At 42.0% G+C, this 18147-nt stretch overlaps 2 protein-coding genes across 3 annotated transcripts in view; one reads left to right on the top strand and one right to left on the bottom strand.

The window, feature by feature from the left end:
- The first annotated feature begins 295 nt into the window (after positions 1-295).
- sytl3 (synaptotagmin-like 3) lies at positions 296-14942 on the top strand. The gene is made up of 15 exons (XM_041865765.1): positions 296-872; positions 1349-1564; positions 2010-2077; positions 4070-4121; positions 9267-9333; positions 10086-10164; positions 10508-10617; positions 11005-11127; positions 11414-11586; positions 11774-11876; positions 12147-12317; positions 12480-12588; positions 12789-12894; positions 13062-13264; positions 14047-14942. Exons 1-15 carry the CDS (start codon positions 775-777, stop codon positions 14136-14138), a joined length of 1770 nt encoding a protein of 589 aa, XP_041721699.1. The 5' UTR covers positions 296-774; the 3' UTR covers positions 14139-14942.
- Positions 14858-18147, bottom strand: part of ezrb (ezrin b) — a 44432-nt gene continuing 41142 nt past the window's right edge. For both annotated transcript variants that reach the window (XM_045211376.1, XM_041865764.2), the window contains exon 15: positions 14858-16675. In XM_045211376.1, coding sequence (XP_045067311.1) covers positions 16511-16675 — 165 coding nt within the window. In that variant the 3' untranslated portion in view covers positions 14858-16510. The remainder of the gene's footprint in view (positions 16676-18147) is intronic.

Here is an 18147-nt window from a genome sequence, read left to right as displayed (position 1 = left end):
GTGCTGTGACATTAAGGGCAAGTGTACAGTACAGGAGTTATCAGATGGCTTTGATACTGTAGCATTATACACAGCACCAGTGGAGGCTGCTGAGGGGAGGACGGCTCATAATAATGGCTGGAATGGAGAGAATGGAATGGCATCAAACCATATGTTTGATTTATTTGATAGCATTCCGCTTATTCCGCTCCAGCCATTACCACGAGCCCATCCTCCCCAACTAAGGAGCCACCAACCTCCTGTGCACCGCATATGGCATTGTAATTCTGTTGGTCTTTCCCTGTTCTGTCTTAGTGAGTGGGGCATTACTGTGAGGGCTACAATGACTGACTGACTGGTTGCTCTTTTCTTGTTCTAGTGAACAAAGTGAACATCAGTCATCGGACTTTGTGAAGAGAATCCCTGCGACTATAGGTCAAACTATGAATGGGTTAGAGAGCAGAGCATAAGAGGTAGTGAGGGTCACCAGAGCAGAAACATCAGAAGATCCATCCACATCAAGGTCTGTGATGCGTAGTGAAAAAATAGCTTCTGTGAATATCGTGACGGGGAGACGGGATGTCTCTGACTGTACAATGAAATCAACACGACCTTCATTCTGCCCTCAGTCTGGTAACAAGTGAAGGCGTCGTCCAGCTTGTAGAAGCATCCGGCACCCAATAAAAAGAGACAGAGAGTGGAACAAAAGGAGGAGAGAGAAAAGGAGAGACTAGAGATGTAAAGTGGGGAAGAGAGAAGAGAGGAAGTGAAAGAAAGAAACTAACATTTTTCCAGATGGATCTGATGGTGCTCAAGGCTCTGGAGAGAGAGAAGGTTCTGGAGGTTCTTCAGAGAGACAAACTTGTACGCAGCACGGACGACGACAGGATAAGGTAGACAATATAATTTACTTTAGCCAAGCTTTTCACATTTACTGCATGGACACACTGTATAACAACTCCACTCAGAGGGTACATCAGGGTCTGTGGAGACTGTGAAAATGGCAATGACAACAGTGAACTAATGCTCCTCAAAATAGTATTCACAATTGTTGTACCATTGATCAGTAATAGTATAATGCATTTAATTGGAATGAATTACCAGTGGAAAACTGACAGGAAAAGTGGACGCGAAGAGCAGTTCAGTACAGTTGTTAAAACACTGCCATCATTACTGTATCTCAGGTGGCTGAGGGGAGGACGGCTCATAATGATAGCTGGAACGGAATGGCATCAGACGCATAGAAACCATGTGTTTAGTACCATTCCACTCATTCCGCTCCAGCCATTACCACAAGCCTGTCCTCCCCAATTAATGTGCCACCAACCTCCTGTGCTGTACCTCCACCTGCCACCATCTACTGTTACAGGAGGCTGAAGACAGAGCTACAGGAGATCCGAAGGAAAGGTGGCAAGAGTTTTGCCCGGCAGTACAGCGAAAGGACGTGTGCCCGCTGTCAGAGGCCGCTGGGAATGTTCTGGAACTCGGGCGCCGTGTGCCAAGGCTGCAGCCACCGCGTCTGCAACCAGTGTCGAGTGGGCTTGTCCACCCTGGACTGGAAGTGTACCGTCTGCCACGCCTACAGGTAGGAGGCATATCAGAACCGTAACATAGACTGACATGTCAGCACTGTAACATAGACTGTCATGTCAGCACTATAACACGCGGTTGACTGTAAAATTGACTTTATTGACTGCTGTAACCTTTTTATTGTTAGTATCCTCTATCCTTTATTCAATGTTTTAAGGCGTGTTAACATGTTGAGAGAATGAACTGACCAAAGGTACAGTATTTCCTTTGTAATCTAAACCAGGGCTGTTCAGTCCTAGTCCTGGAGGGCCGAAACACCTCTGGTTTTCATCCTCTCCTTCTAATCAGGGACTAATTCAGACCTGGGACACCAGGTGAGTGCAATTAACTAGCAGGTAGAAACAAAAACCAGAAGTGTTTCAGCCCTCCAGGACCGGAATTGAACAGCCCTGGTAAAGAAAGGTAAATTAATCTAAAATCCAGTTCTTCACACTTCTTAGGGAGGTTAAGATCAGATCTGGGGAGTGGTTTCTGGAAGAAAGGGCCAAGAAATGTCCACCTGACACAGGTTTGTTTCCTTTACTTCTCACATGCCCTATTCACTCATAATTCATATGCATAATTCTCTCATAAGTAAAATGCCAGTACGAAAAAGTAAGAAAAAACTATGCACTCATGAAATGACATTTTATTTTTATGTACAGTGGGGAAAAAAAGTATTTAGTCAGCCACCAATTGTGCAAGTTCTCCCACTTAAAAAGATGAGAGAGGCCTGTAATTTTCATCATAGGTACACGTCAACTATGACAGACAAAATGAGGAAAAAAATTCAGAAAATCACATTGTAGGATTTTTAATGAATTTATTTACAAATTATGGTGGAAAATAAGTATTTGGTCACCTACAAACAAGCAAGATTTCTGGCTCTCACAGACCTGTAACTTCTTCTTTAAGAGGCTCCTCTGTCCTCCACTCGTTACCTGTATTAATGGCACCTGTTTGAACTTGTTATCAGTATAAAAGACACCTGTCCACAACCTCAAACAGTCACACTCCAAACTCCACTATGGCCAAGACCAAAGAGCTGTCAAAGGACACCAGAAACAAAATTGTAGACCTGCACCAGGCTGGGAAGACTGAATCTGCAATAGGTAAGCAGCTTGGTTTGAAGAAATCAACTGTGGGAGCAATTATTAGGAAATGGAAGACATACAAGACCACTGATAATCTCCCTCGATCTGGGGCTCCACGCAAGATCTCACCCCGTGGGCTCAAAATGATCACAAGAACGGTGAGCAAAAATCCCAGAACCACACGGGGGGGACCTAGTGAATGACCTGCAGAGAGCTGGGACCAAAGTAACAAAGCCTACCATCAGTAACACACTACGCCGCCAGGGACTCAAATCCTGCAGTGCCAGACGTGTCCCCCTGCTTAAGCCAGTACATGTCCAGGCCCGTCTGAAGTTTGCTAGAGTGCATTTGGATGATCCAGAAGAGGATTGGGAGAATGTCATATGGTCAGATGAAACCAAAATATAACTTTTTGGTAAAACTCAACCTCGTCGTGTTTGGAGGACAAAGAATGCTGAGTTGCATCCAAAGAACACCATACCTACTGTGAAGCATGGGGGTGGAAACATCATGCTTTGGGGCTGTTTTTTCTGCAAAGGGACCAGGACGACTGATCCGTGTAAAGGAAAGAATGAATGGGGCCATGTATCGTGAGATTTTGAGTGAAAACCTCCATCCATCAGCAAGGGCATTGAAGATGAAACGTGGCTGGGTCTTTCAGCATGACAATGATCCCAAACACACCGCCCGGGCAACGAAGGAGTGGCTTCGTAAGAAGCATTTCAAGGTCCTGGAGTGGCCTAGCCAGTCTCCAGATCTCAACCCCATAGAAAATCTTTGGAGGGAGTTGAAAGTCCGTGTTGCCCAGAGACAGCCCCAAAACATCACTGCTCTAGAGGAGATCTGCATGGCGGAATGGGCCAAAATACCAGCAACAGTGTGTGAAAACCTTGTGAAGACTTACAGAAAACGTTTGACCTGTGTCATTGCCAACAAAGGGTATATAACAAAGTATTGAGAAACTTTTGTTATTGACCAAATACTTATTTTACACCATAATTTGCAAATAAATTCATTAAAAATCCTACAATGTGATTTTCTGGATTTTTTTTCTCATTTTGTCTGTCATAGTTGACGTGTACCTATGATGAAAATTACAGGCCTCTCTCATCTTTTTAAGTGGGAGAACTTGCACAATTGGTGGCTGACTAAATACTTTTTTTCCCCACTGTATGTCTAAAAACACAAGTCAAATAATACATCATACAGGTAGATGTGTTTCAGTTGTTTGCTTGGTATTTAAAAGTGGTCTTCTACATCATCTTCTGATGTGTGTATGGTTTAGAGAACTGCTTTGACTGAATAATGCATTGTTGCTGTCTGCTAGGACATTGCCCGGGAGAGTGGGAGAGGGTCCATGAGAGTAATATTTAATAGTGTGTGTGTACTAGTTTTGGCAGGTATAGCAATACTCTTTTAATTTACAGAAAGGCATGAGACTGTTGGGGAGAAACTACTAAAGTCTTACCAGAGGTTGAGGTGAGTCGATGGGCGGTCATAATTTATTGTACACTACTGTATTATGTGACCATAGTCTCTGGTAGAGATACAGTTGAAGTCGAAAGTTTACATACACCTTAGCCAAATACATTTAAACTCAGTTTTTCACAATTCCTGACATTTAATCCTAGTAAAAATTCCCTGTTTTAGGTCAGTTTATTTTCACCACTTTATTTTAAGAATGTGAAATGTTAGAATAATACATTTTACATTTACATTTATATTTTAGTCATTTAGCAGACTCTTATCCAGAGCGACTTACAGTTAGTGAGTGCATACATGTTTTCATACTGAATGTACCGGGCATTCAGTATGAATGTATGGAATAGCTCCAACACTACTTTTTGCCCCGGGCCCCCAGATAGCATATGACAGAAAAATGTGTAGAATTGTAGAAAATGTGCTTTAAACAGCAACATTTTCTCTCAGCCTCATGGCAAAATGTGAACAAAAGCATGAGATGAGCTATAAAACAGCACACGTTCTTCTCTGCCCCATGGCAGAAAGTGTAGAATTGCAAGAAATTAGCTTTAAAACTGCAACATTTTCATAGCCTCATGACAAAATGTGTAGAATAGCATTCTAAAACTGCTAATTGTTCTCTGTCCACCATGGCAAAATGTGTTCAAATGCAGGTGGTTAGCAGATTTCACTCCGCTCCCCATGAAAATATCAACATTGTTGGGGGTGGGGGCCCCCAAATGCGGTAGTACGGCCCTGTTTTTCCTCTAGAATGTTAGATCTCTAGTCCAAGTATTACCTTCCCCATTCTTCTCCCTTTCCGCATGAATTTGAGCCAACATGTTGGAAATACATTACTAGGGTCCCTGCGGTCCACACATCTTGTGACGGTCCAAGGTGTTAAAATCAAGCTGCCCCTCTAGGGCTCGGCGATATGGACAAAATATCATATCACAATATTTTTGACAGTACGCCGGTATTTGACAGTATTTTATGTTTTTAATAATACAAGTTCTAAATATGCTTTATGAGTAGTTCATGACCCTAGGGTGGCAACAAAGTGATTTCAATGGGGCTTTCTCCGTTTATACTGTTCAATCCAACTTCCAAAGAAAAATCATTTTCAGCATTTTGATAAATTCCCTGCACTTTTATTAGTTCCACACTGTGCCACGCAGCATGATATGGGCCTAGTTAATTGGTGAACTGTTGGAATCATGGAAATATGATTATTCTATATTTAAACCAACAAACAAAAAACACGCAACATGCAACAATTTCAACAATTTTACTGAGTTACAGTTCATATAAGGAAATCAGTCAATTGAAATAAAATCAGTAGGCCCTAATCTATGGATTTCACGACTGGTATTACAGAAATGTATCTGTTGGTTACAGATACCTTTAAAAAAAAAATAATAATAATAATAATAATAATAATTGGGGTGTGGATCAGAAAACCAGTCAGTATCTGGTGTGACCACCATTTGCCTCATGCAGCGCGACACATCTCCTTCACATGAAGTTGATCAGGCTGTTGATTGTGGCCTGTGGAATGTTGTCCCGCTCCTCTTCAATGGCTATGCGAAGTTGCTGGATATTGGCGGGAACTGGAACAAGCTGTTGTTCACGTCGATCCAGAGCATCCCAAACATGCTCAATGGGTGACATGTCTGGTGAGTACAGTGGGGAAAAAAAGTATTTAGTCAGCCACCAATTGTGCAAGTTCTCCCACTTAAAAAGATGAGAGAGGCCTGTAATTTTCATCATAGGTACACGTCAACTATGACAGACAAATTGAGGAAAAAAATCCAGAAAATCACATTGTAGGATTTTTTATGAATTTATTTGCAAATTATGGTGGAAAATAAGTATTTGGTCACCTACAAACAAGCAAGATTTCTGGCTCTCACAGACCTGTAACTTCTTCTTTAAGAGGCTCCTCTGTCCTCCACTCGTTACCTGTATTAATGGCACCTGTTTGAACTTGTTATCAGTATAAAAGACACCTGTCCACAACCTCAAACAGTCACACTCCAAACTCCACTATGGCCAAGACCAAAGAGCTGTCAAAGGACACCAGAAACAAAATTGTAGACCTGCACCAGGCTGGGAAGACTGAATCTGCAATAGGTAAGCAGCTTGGTTTGAAGAAATCAACTGTGGGAGCAATTATTAGGAAATGGAAGACATACAAGACCACTGATAATCTCCCTCGATCTGGGGCTCCACGCAAGATCTCACCCCGTGGGGTCAAAATGATCACAAGAATGGTGAGCAAAAATCCCACAACCACACGGGGGGGACCTAGTGAATGACCTGCAGAGAGCTGGGACCAAAGTAACAAAGCCTACCATCAGTAACACACTACGGCGCCAGGGACTCAAATCCTGCAGTGCAAGACGTGTCCCCCTGCTTAAGCCAGTACATGTCCAGGCCCGTCTGAAGTTTGCTAGAGTGCATTTGGATGATCCAGAAGAGGATTGGGAGAATGTCATATGGTCAGATGAAACCAAAATAGTAAAAACTCAACTCGTCGTGTTTGGAGGACAAAGAATGCTGAGTTGCATCCAAAGAACACCATACCTACTGTGAAGCATGGGGGTGGAAACATCATGCTTTGGGGCTGTTTTTCTGCAAAGGGACCAGGACGACTGATCTGTGTAAAGGAAAGAATGAATGGGGCCATGTATCGTGAGATTTTGAGTGAAAACCTCCTTCCATCAGCAAGGGCATTGAAGATGAAACGTGGCTGGGTCTTTCAGCATGACAATGATCCCAAACACACCGCCCGGGCAACGAAGGAGTGGCTTCGTAAGAAGCATTTCAAGGTCCTGGAGTGGCCTAGCCAGTCTCCAGATCTCAACCCCATAGAAAATCTTTGGAGGGGAGTTGAAAGTCTGTGTTGCCCAGCGACAGCCCCAAAACATCACTGCTCTAGAGGAGATCTGCATGGAGGAATGGGCCAAAATACCAGCAACAGTGTGTGAAAACCTTGTGAAGACTTACAGAAAACGTTTGACCTGTGTCATTGCCAACAAAGAGTATATAACAAAGTATTGAGAAACTTTTGTTATTGACCAAATACTTATTTTCCACCATAATTTGCAAATAAATGCATTAAAAATCCTACAATGTGATTTTCTGGATTTTTTTCCCTCAATTTGTCTGTCATAGTTGACGTGTACCTATGATGAAAATTACAGGCCTCTCTCATCTTTTTAAGTGGGAGAACTTGCACAATTGGTGGCTGACTAAATACTTTTTTTCCCCACTGTATGCAGGCCATGGATGAATAATAATAGTAGAGAGAATTATTTATTTCAGCTTTTATTTCTTTCACCAGTGGGTCAGTTTACATACACTCAATTAGTATTTGGTAGCGTTGCCTTTAAATTGTTTAACTTGGGTCAAACGTTTCGGGTAGCCTTCCACATGCTTCCCACAATAAGTTGGGTGAATTTTGGCCCATTCCTCCTGACAGAGCTGGTGTAACTGAATCAGGTTTGTAGGCCTCCTTGCTCGCACACGCTTTTTCAGTTCTGCCCACACATTTTCTATAGGATTGAGGTCAGGGCTTTGTGATGGCCACTCCAATACCTTGACTTTGTTGTCCTTAAGCCATTTTGCCACAACTTTGGAAGTATGCTTGGGGTCATTGTCAATTTGGAAGACCCATTTGCGACCAAGCTTTAACTTCCTGACTGATGTCTTGAGATGTTGCTTCAATATATCCACATAATTTTCCTTCCTCATGATGCCATCTATTTTGTGAAGTGCACCAGTCCTTCCTGCAGCAAAGCACCCCCACAGCATGATGCTGCCACCGCCGTGCTTCACGGTTGGGATGGTGTTCTTCGGCTTGCATGCATCCCCCTTTTTCCTCCAAACATAACGATGGTCATTATGGCCAAACAGTTCTATTTTTGTTTCATCAGACCAGAGGACATTTCTCCAAAAAAGTATGATCTTTGTCCCCATGTGCAGTTGCAAACCGTAGTCTGGCTTTTTATGGCGGTTTTGGAGCAGTGGCTTCTTCCTTGCTGAGCAGCCTTTCAGGTTATGTTGATATAGGACTTGTTTTACTGTGGATATAGATACCTTTGTACCTGTTTCCTCCAGCATCTTCACAAGGTCCTTTGCTGTTGTTCTGGGATTGATTTGCACTTTTCGCACCAAAGTACGTTCATCTCTAGGAGACAGAACGCATCTCCTTCCTGAGCGGTATGATGGCTGCGTAGTCCCATGGTGTTTATACTTGCATACTATTGTTCGTACAGATGAATCTGGTACCTTCAGGCGTTAGGAAATAGCTCCCAAGAATGAACCAGACTTGTGGAGGTCTACAATTTTGGCTGATTTCTTTTGATTTTCCCATGATGTCAAGCAAAAAGGCACTGAGTTTGAAGGTAAGCCTTGAAATACATCCACAGGTACACCTCCAATTGACTCAAATTATGTCAATTAGCCTATCAGAAGCTTCTAAAGCCGTATGTTTTTAAAATTAATGTGTTTAAAAATTTAAAAATAATATGTCCTAACCGACTTGCCAAAACTATAGTTTGTTAACAAGAAATTTGTGGAGTGATTGAAAAACAAGTTTTAATGATTCAAACCGAAGTGTATGTAAACTTCCGACTTCAACTGTATAAGACACAGATATATGCAGGTATGTACATTGTCAATATTTAAAAACATGTCATTTCATCGGAAATTGGTGAAATGTCCAGTGAAAATCTCACTTTTAAAAGCTCATTCTGTTAAGTCATACCCAAATAATGTTTTTGACTTATCCTATACTTGTGTGGCCAAAGCATACATTTGTGAGAATATATATATATATATATATATATATATCTTCAAACAGTTGTTTTTTTTGTGCTATTTCCTCAAATAACGTGATGTAACGTTTTTGGCTGAGACGTCTCATTGGCTGAGCTGGCCAATCAGCTGTTTACTTGTTATGAATATTTTTAACGACCGGTATACACCCACACCATTCAAACACAGAAAAGCTGCTTTTTAACATACTTAATTTAAAGAAAATTGGGAAGGAAAACTATTTCACTCATATTGTAATGAATTATAGGTCATGTTTAATAGAAATGTGGAAACCCTGGACTATTACTTGAAATAGCATTCCCTGTGTGTTTCACTTTCCAGTCACATAGCAGTTGTTCCGCCAACCCCTCCACCCTATTACAATGGCCCAGCCTTCAGCAGATCAGGGGTAAGGTGAAATAAAGATATCTAAATGATCTACCACTTAAAAGGCTTTAAAAACCAACTAAAAATGCTTAACTTATTGTAAAAGGGCAGGATAAACCAAGTAAAAAGGTACAAAATGTATGGCTAAAACTGTCTCACCTTATACACACAATAATCTCTCAAACAATGACACACCTGCTGTTAAAGGCAGTTCCTTCAATAATTAGGTGAGAGGGACCACGCCTGTGTTCAAACAGCCACTCAATTAACTAGATAATCAGGATACAGACCCAATTAAAGGGATAGTTCACCCAAATTACAAAATGACATTGGTTTCCTTACTCTGTAAGCAGTCTATGGACAAGGTATGACAGCAATCCATGCTTTGGTTAAGTTTCCCTGGCACTGTTTCCACATGCCAGCATTTTAGCATTTGTGGCACAAATCCCACTCAAGATAATAGCATTTTTCACGCATCATGTCCAAATCATCCAAAAGTATCTCAAATTGATTGTGAAGCTCAACAAAGTCACTTATAGATGATTTGAACATGATGTCTGAAAATTGCTAAGAGGTGCAATTGACATTGTAGCTATAGTATTGCCTGGAATGATGAATTGTTAAAATGAAAGGGATTCTGCATACAGCTTGTTTTATCCAATAAATAAGTTGTGAAGGGCTCACTCCTTCACAGTTTCATAAACCACAATTATGACTTGGTCTGTCAGATGTATTGTCAATTATTTGGTAATTTGGGGGTTTGGTGATCTCTAGGGACTGAAGAATTCCTTTAAAAAACCATTCACCAAGTCTATAGAGGACCTGATGGTTTCCCTCACCAGCCAAATGAGAAGTAAGTGACTATTTTGAGCCATTTTGGTATTTACAAATAAAAGGTCTCTGGAAAAAACAAAACTATATGATCTTTCAATGTGAAGTCATTTTAAGTATGTCTTGGTGAAAACTAGGATCCAAGAAAGTCAAAACAGCGACTAATTTCTTCTGAGCGTTATCGCAGACCTTAACGTAATTTGTCGATAAGATATCAGTCGTTTGTGCTTAGGAAACCGCACCTAGGAAACAAGATAAGATATGACATCTATATTGAAGCTTGTTCGCAAGCAGCACGTCAGAAGTGCTACATTACGGATGGAGAAGGTCTGTGTGTGTTATTCGCCCCACCTTTCGGGTTGCAGGGTTCTCCAGGTCGCAAGAAGATGTGCGAGTGAAACAGGATCTTCTTACAGTGGACAACAGCACTGGCTGGAAAAGCCTCTCTGACACAAACATCAACAAATCCATCAATGTAAGAGAAACCAAATACATATCAACCCCTCGACTTTGTCAAAGTATCACACTATCAAGACATACATTTTTCGCTAAACCCCTGAGGTAAAATCAAAGAGACCCCACCTACATGTTCAAAACCAAGTGAGATATTGATCGTATGACACTGACAACTATTTCAGACAGGAAAGAGGGAGACTTTAGAAATAGCTATTGGAACAACCTTAAATAATAATACACATTGCCATCTTGTCAAGAGGTTCAAGCCTCTCGGTGAAATGGCTAAGATGTTGGACTGACAGACGCAGGGACCCGGGTTCAAGTACCAGTTGCTCTTTGCCCAAATTCACTAGAATATGAACAAAAGTATACTATATTTCAACAGACACAACATCTCTCCTCACAGCTTACCAAAGGCCCCAGTCTTCCCAACCTGTTCAAGAAGAGCCGGAATGATGACCAGAGCAGTTTTTCATCAGGGGCCGATGAGGCCCATTCCCTGGGCTCAGAGTGCTCAGGGGGAAAGAGGGTGAGTTGAGTGGCCTGATGATGGAGAAATAAACAACACAAGGACTTGTGCAAAACTACACAATTTATTTGGCATATGATTAGATATGGATTGTTGTTATGTGGACATGTCTTGCATAGCTGCATAGTCTTGTAGCTGGCGGAGAAGCTAGAAAGGAATGCATCCAAATCATCTGCATGCTTAACTACAGAATAGACCTGCATTGTCTATATGTTGTCATGACATCCTTTTAAAGAGGCAATATGACATTTTGATCTGTATTAAAAAATAAATAATCATATTACAGGGCAGTAGTGCTAGTAGCACTGCTACAGACTATGGTCTCTTGGAGATCAACAGAGTGACGGGGGAGCTAGAGCTCGCCATCGCCTTCAACCACAACACTTCCTGCCTGGAGATCACAATCAACGGCTGCAGAAACCTTGCGTATGGAGACATCAAGAGGAAGAAGTGTCATCCGTAAGCATTATTACTCAATACACCAGATCATAGAAATAGGCCCACCCATCATTGAATGCTGACTTGAATGGGGAGGCCCATTCTAGTAATTCTATGTCTTTGATACCAGATTTGTACTCTCTGTTGTACTGATATATCCATTTGCAAACTAGATCTCCTGTACTGTATGTGTCACCATCATGGGCAGGTATGTCAAGGTCTACCTACTGCCGGAGAAGTCTCAGAGCAACAAACTGAAGACAACCGTCAAGAGGAACACAACGGATCCCATTTATAATGAAATTTTACAGGTAAGGAGACAAATCTGGGTCATGTTCATTAGGACACACTACAAAACATAGCAAAAACTTTTTCAACTGAAAATCAAAACAAGCTTCAAATTGGTGTCTAAAGAATACCCTGAACTGGCTTAAAAGTGTATGCACACATGACTGTAAGTCGCTTTGGATAAAAGCGTCTGCTAAATGGCATATTATTATTATTATTGAGTGAAATAGGCTACATGGCAATGAAATATCCTGTGTTTCACCCACCCATGTGTTTTATTCCCTGATGCACAGTGCCAGATGGAGAGCCCCCTGTTGTCCAGGAGTACTCTGCAGGTGTCTGTGTGGCACTGTGGGACCCTGAAGAAGAAAGTGTTCCTAGGAGAGGTCCTCGTCCCGCTGGAGGGGTCTATATTTGAGGAGAGCGCCACCCAGGGCTCCAACTGGTACCGCCTGTGTCCCAAGGTAGGGTATAACTGCTGATCATGAAGCAACATTCACACAATACCCTTTGGTATCTTTATAAAACAATATTTTTGGTTAAGGAAAAAGTTTTTTTGTTCAACTAGCTTGTATGTCTCCTCTGTCCTCTCTCTGTCTCACTATTATTTCTCACTTGGTCAATAGCCTGAGAGTCCAGAAGGGAGTGCAGTCGAGCAGGATACAGCAGGAGAACTGCTGGTCAGAATGAAGTTCACCTCCTTGTCCCAGCTGTCCTGGGTTTGCCACACAGATGGTAAGCTGACTCTCTACCGTTCACGCACCAAAAGCATTTAAATCTCAGTTTATCCCTGTTTTATTCTGTTTTCGCCCGTTTGATGCCTAATAAATAAGACCTCATTTTGAAACAGTTTACAGTGTTTTTACAGCACTAGGCGTCAGACGATCCTTATATTGGATTGAAATGACCTTGATGTCTTTTGTTCCTCCTCACAGAGGTTCATATTGGACCACATGACGTTGGTCAACTGACTGTTCTCGTCAATGGTGCCAAAAACCTGCCCACTAAAGCAAACACCAGTCAGAACACCTATGTGAAAGGGTAAACGTATGATTAGTGTGTGTGTTTGCTGGGGTGTGATATTGTTATTAGACTGTCTGTTCTAGGTGTGTTGTGTGTGTGTGTTCTGGTGTGTGTTTATGTATCTATGCGTACATTTGTGCGTGTGTGTGTTTACAACTATATGTTTATTTATTTTTGTATTTTAGGTGCCTGGCTCTCCCCGGGCCCAGGGAGCTTGTCCAGAGGACCCCTGTCCTGAAGAATCCCAGTCCAGAGTGGTCTCACCAGCTGCTCTTCAGCAGGGTCACGCCCTACGACCTCCAGATCAGCACTCTGGAGCTGGACCTCTGGGACCACGCCCCCTTTACCTTCTCAGACCGCCTCCTGGGCTGGGTCAGAATGGAAGACGGTAATATGGCTGTCTGTCAGTCTTTCAATGACTGTTATACCTTTACAACTATACAGTAGATTTTAATCCGTTTGCATGAAAATGAAATGGTCTAAATAGAAAAGTTTGACCAGGCCCATTCAAGGGGGCTCGAGATGAGATACAATATACATTATTTGTTTTTAAATTCTTAAAATGTGTTTACTTTATCTAATACCAACTCCAGTTGTCTAAAATGCCAGACAGTCTGAGTCAAACGTCAATGAGAATTGAATTAACAAGAGCACAAATGTCATATTTCACACTAATGGAATTTAGAGAAAGCCATCTGAGGAAACGGGTTTCACCTATTTCACTCTCAGGGTATTGAGGGCTCTTTCTCCTCAGCATATTTTCCTCTCTCTCTCTCTCTCTCTCTCTCTCTGTCTCTCTCTCTGTGTCTCTGTCTCTCTCTCTCTCTCTCTCTCTCTCTCTCTGTCTCTCTCTCTCTCTCTCGCTGTGATGGACTCAGTTTAGTGCAGTCTGGTTTCACAGAACTATATAAAAAAATATATATATTTGTGAGAGGAAGCAAGGAATGGGTGGTCCTCTGTAGCTGAGCTGGTAGAGCACGGCGCTTGTAACGCCAGGGTAGTGGGTTCGATCCCCGGGACCACCCATACACAAAAAAATAATAATGTATGCACGCATGACTGTAAGTCGCTTTGGATAAAAGCGTCTGCTAAATGGCTATATTATATTATATAAGGAAGGACTGATGATGTCACTGACCTGGCACTCTCTGTTAACCACATGTCTCCCAGGGTCATCATGGCAACTGGTGCTGCAGACGCCCAACATGTGGCATGACTTCAGTTTACCCATGCAAGCCAACATCAACAGCAGGAGAACATGATGATGTCATCAGAGTCAACAGGAAAAAAAAGCCCCTGGACTGGACACTGTCTCCCCACAAGAAAGACATCAGCATTTTAAGGGCTCTATTCAATCCGTACTGCAGAAATTCAGCGTTACAGCGTGATTGAAATTTAAAGGCAATGCTCCCGCATTAGCGGAGTCTGCATTTACGGTAAACGTTGCGGATATCGGCTCAATATGAAATGACTTTTACATGACTGTGTAATGCTTCAGCAATACAGATTGAATAGAGCCCCTACTCTACCTTTAACTCTATTTGCACTGACCGTCGGTTTCTTGCTTTGTGAAAGTCCCTCCTATTAGCTATTTATGTTACATTTGATGACCTTTTATGTATTAAAGGGATGTTCTACTCAAAATACAACCCAACATGATTATTCCACTTTCCTTGGGAAATGGCCTACAACTAAGGTATTAAGGTGGAAAATCATGTTAAGTTGTAATTTGAGGGGAATATCCCTTGTGCTTTAAGCATGCTCACCTGATAACATTGAATGAATGAGAGTCATCAAATATCTGTGAGAAAGTGACTGTCTACAACACAAGAAAACTTGTGGTTGTCTTTCATTCTTTCCCTTACAGTTTCTTCTTGTCCTTTCTCTTTATGAGTTTCTGTAACCTGTAGTTAAACCCTAGTTAAAGTTTTTCCCTCAAGTCAGAAGATTAAAAAGCAGAAAGTGAAAACACAGTACAAAGTTGAAATCATAGGAGATCTTTATTGCCAATATGCTGAACACCTCATTTATAAAATCCAGTTTGAATAAAGAACAGCGGGCCAGAGGCAGCGCTGTGTGTCGTTGTTTTGGTTATAGTGTCAGTAAAAACTAGTCTAGTACACATCCAGATAGAGGGAATGGCGAGACTGGGGCTGCAGCCTACAGGGGCTCCAGAGGGACATCCAACAGTAAAAGGTATCTCGTGGGGTTACATCCACAAATGTGTGCCCAGCGGGCAAAACTGGTTGAAATGATGTCATAACATAATATCAACCAGTTTTGTTCGCTAGGTGACGTCATAACATTTAGAATAAACACGTCCTCCTCTCATCCCTCCCTTCACGGGAACATAAACAGAAAAAAAGAGAGAAGGAAAAATGATGCTCTATTCAATCTGAATTGTAGAAATTCAGCGTTACAGCGTGATTTAAATGTAAAGGTAATGTTCCCGCGTTAGCGGAGACTGCATTCACGCTAAATGCTGCATGTGTCGGCTCAATCGGAGATTACCTTTACGTTTCTAAAACGCAATCTGTAACGCTTCAGTGATACAGATTGAATAGAGCCCTAAGTGTTTTTGTATAAGCACTTTGCTCCTGGAGAAGATGCACGTATGCCTTGGAAATGCTGCTAGCCACCTTGAACTGCATGACAAAATGCTGCTAGCTACGGTGAACTGCATAACAAAATGCTGCTAGCTACCTATAGGATCTCATTATGTCGATTTGATGACATACAGTGGAATATTTTCTAAAGTAAAAAAAAAAAAAATGAAGTAATAATTTACAAATAAATCTCTTTAATTTAGTGATCTAAAAGAAAACCTTATGGAACACAAAACTATCATTATTTTGGTTGATATAGAACCTTTGATACATATTAAATGTTCTTGTGATCATTAGTAGAATAGCAGAAATATACAAACCAAGAGGAAATAACCCTTTTTTAAATGACCCATATATCGTATGAATATTAAACTATTCATGATTTCCCAGCTACTGTAGAGCAATATTAAACATAAACGAAAGTGTTCCAAATATTATGGAAAAACACAATGAAACTGAACATAGTACACTTTTCTGTGAGTAAGAGTAAAAGTTTCAATATACTGTATGTTCCCCTTTCTGAGTGGTCCCTGTGAGAAAGAATTGCCCTTTTTCAACGTTGACACCACATTTAAGAAACACCAAAAAGCAAGGCTCTGATTGGCTGTACTTGATGTCTATCATGTGCACATCATGGCGTACTATAATTGTCTAGTCCCACTACTCATCATCACACCTCTGGTTAAAAACAATGGTGAGTGATTTTGTCTGATTGCATACAATCAAAACAGAAAGAAGATTTGTTATGCTAAAAGAAAATAATATATATATTTTGGCACTAGTAAGTTTTCTTACAAGAATTTGAAAAGCCTTTTTACAGGAGTAAGTTACCTCAATGTAAGGGGGAACTGGTAAAAGTGGTGATGCAGATGTGTGTATCACTCACTCTCTTTATACTGCTCCTGTGTGTGTGTGTGTGTGTGTGTGTGTGTGTGTGTGTGTGTGTAGCAGTGGAGGGATTAGTTCAGTGACCATTCAGAAAGGGTACGTGGCTGTGTGGCCCTCGTGGCCTCTGGGGAGGGGTCCTCTTATAAGGCCTCAAACTCGTCGATCCTCTGCTTGGTGTTGCCCGATCGGATCTGCCGCAGGGTCTTGTACTTGTCCCGGCCGGCGCGCACGTTCTCCGTGTGTAGCAGATCGTTCTGGGTATGCTTAGTGTCGTCGCGGGCCTGGGCCAGCTCTGAGCTCAGGGCCTGCAAGGAGGAACAACACGATGAGTCAAGAAGAAGTCAACAAGGGAGGAACATGCCAAGGACATGAGTGAACAAGCGGACAACAAGCTGTTGAAGATCTGGATCTAGATTTGAATCTATACAGTGGGGGAAAAAAAGTATTTAGTCAGCCACCAATTGTGCAAGTTCTCCCACTTAAAAAGATGAGAGAGGCCTGTAATTTTCATCATAGGTACACGTCAACTATGACAGACAAATGTGAGATTTTTTTTCTCCAGAAAATCACATTGTAGGATTTTTTATGAATTTATTTGCAAATTATGGTGGAAAATAAGTATTTGGTCACCTACAAACAAGCAAGATTTCTGGCTCTCACAGACCTGTAACTTCTTCTTTAAGAGGCTCCTCTGTCCTCCACTCGTTACCTGTATTAATGGCACCTGTTTGAACTTGTTATCAGTATAAAAGACACCTGTCCACAACCTCAAACAGTCACACTCCAAACTCCACTATGGCCAAGACCAAAGAGCTGTCAAAGGACACCAGAAACAAAATTGTAGACCTGCACCAGGCTGGGAAGACTGAATCTGCAATAGGTAAGCAGCTTGGTTTGAAGAAATCAACTGTGGGAGCAATTATTAGGAAATGGAAGACATACAAGACCACTGATAATCTCCCTCGATCTGGGGCTCCACGCAAGATCTCACCCCGTGGGGTCAAAATGATCACAAGAACGGTGAGCAAAAATCCCAGAACCACACGGGGGGACCTAGTGAATGACCTGCAGAGAGCTGGGACCAAAGTAACAAAGCCTACCATCAGTAACACACTACACCGCCAGGGACTCAAATCCTGCAGTGCCAGACGTGTCCCCCTGCTTAAGCCAGTACATGTCCAGGCCCATCTGAAGTTTGCTAGAGTGCATTTGGATGATCCAGAAGAGGATTGGGAGAATGTCATATGGTCAGATGAAACCAAAATATAACTTTTTGGTAAAAACTCAACTGCTGAGTTGCATCCAAAGAACACCATACCTACTGTGAAGCATGGGGGTGGAAACATCATGCTTTGGGGCTGTTTTTCTGCAAAGGGACCAGGACGACTGATCCGTGTAAAGGAAAGAATGAATGGGGCCATGTATCGTGAGATTTTGAGTGAAAACCTCCTTCCATCAGCAAGGGCATTGAAGATGAAACGTGGCTGGGTCTTTCAGCATGACAATGATCCCAAACACACCGCCCGGGCAACGAAGGAGTGGCTTCGTAAGAAGCATTTCAAGGTCCTGGAGTGGCCTAGCCAGTCTCCAGATCTCAACCCCATAGAAAATCTTTGGAGGGAGTTGAAAGTCCGTGTTGCCCAGCGACAGCCCCAAAACATCACTGCTCTAGAGGAGATCTGCATGGAGGAATGGGCCAAAATACCAGCAACAGTGTGTGAAAACCTTGTGAAGACTTACAGAAAATGTTTGACCTGTGTCATTGCCAACAAAGGGT

The sequence above is a fragment of the Coregonus clupeaformis genome, chromosome 36 (genome assembly GCF_020615455.1).
Source record: "Coregonus clupeaformis isolate EN_2021a chromosome 36, ASM2061545v1, whole genome shotgun sequence".
In the NCBI taxonomy this organism is placed as follows: domain Eukaryota; kingdom Metazoa; phylum Chordata; class Actinopteri; order Salmoniformes; family Salmonidae; genus Coregonus; species Coregonus clupeaformis.
The sequence above is the reverse complement of the archived record's forward strand: the minus strand, read 5'-3'. Positions and strand labels throughout refer to the sequence as shown.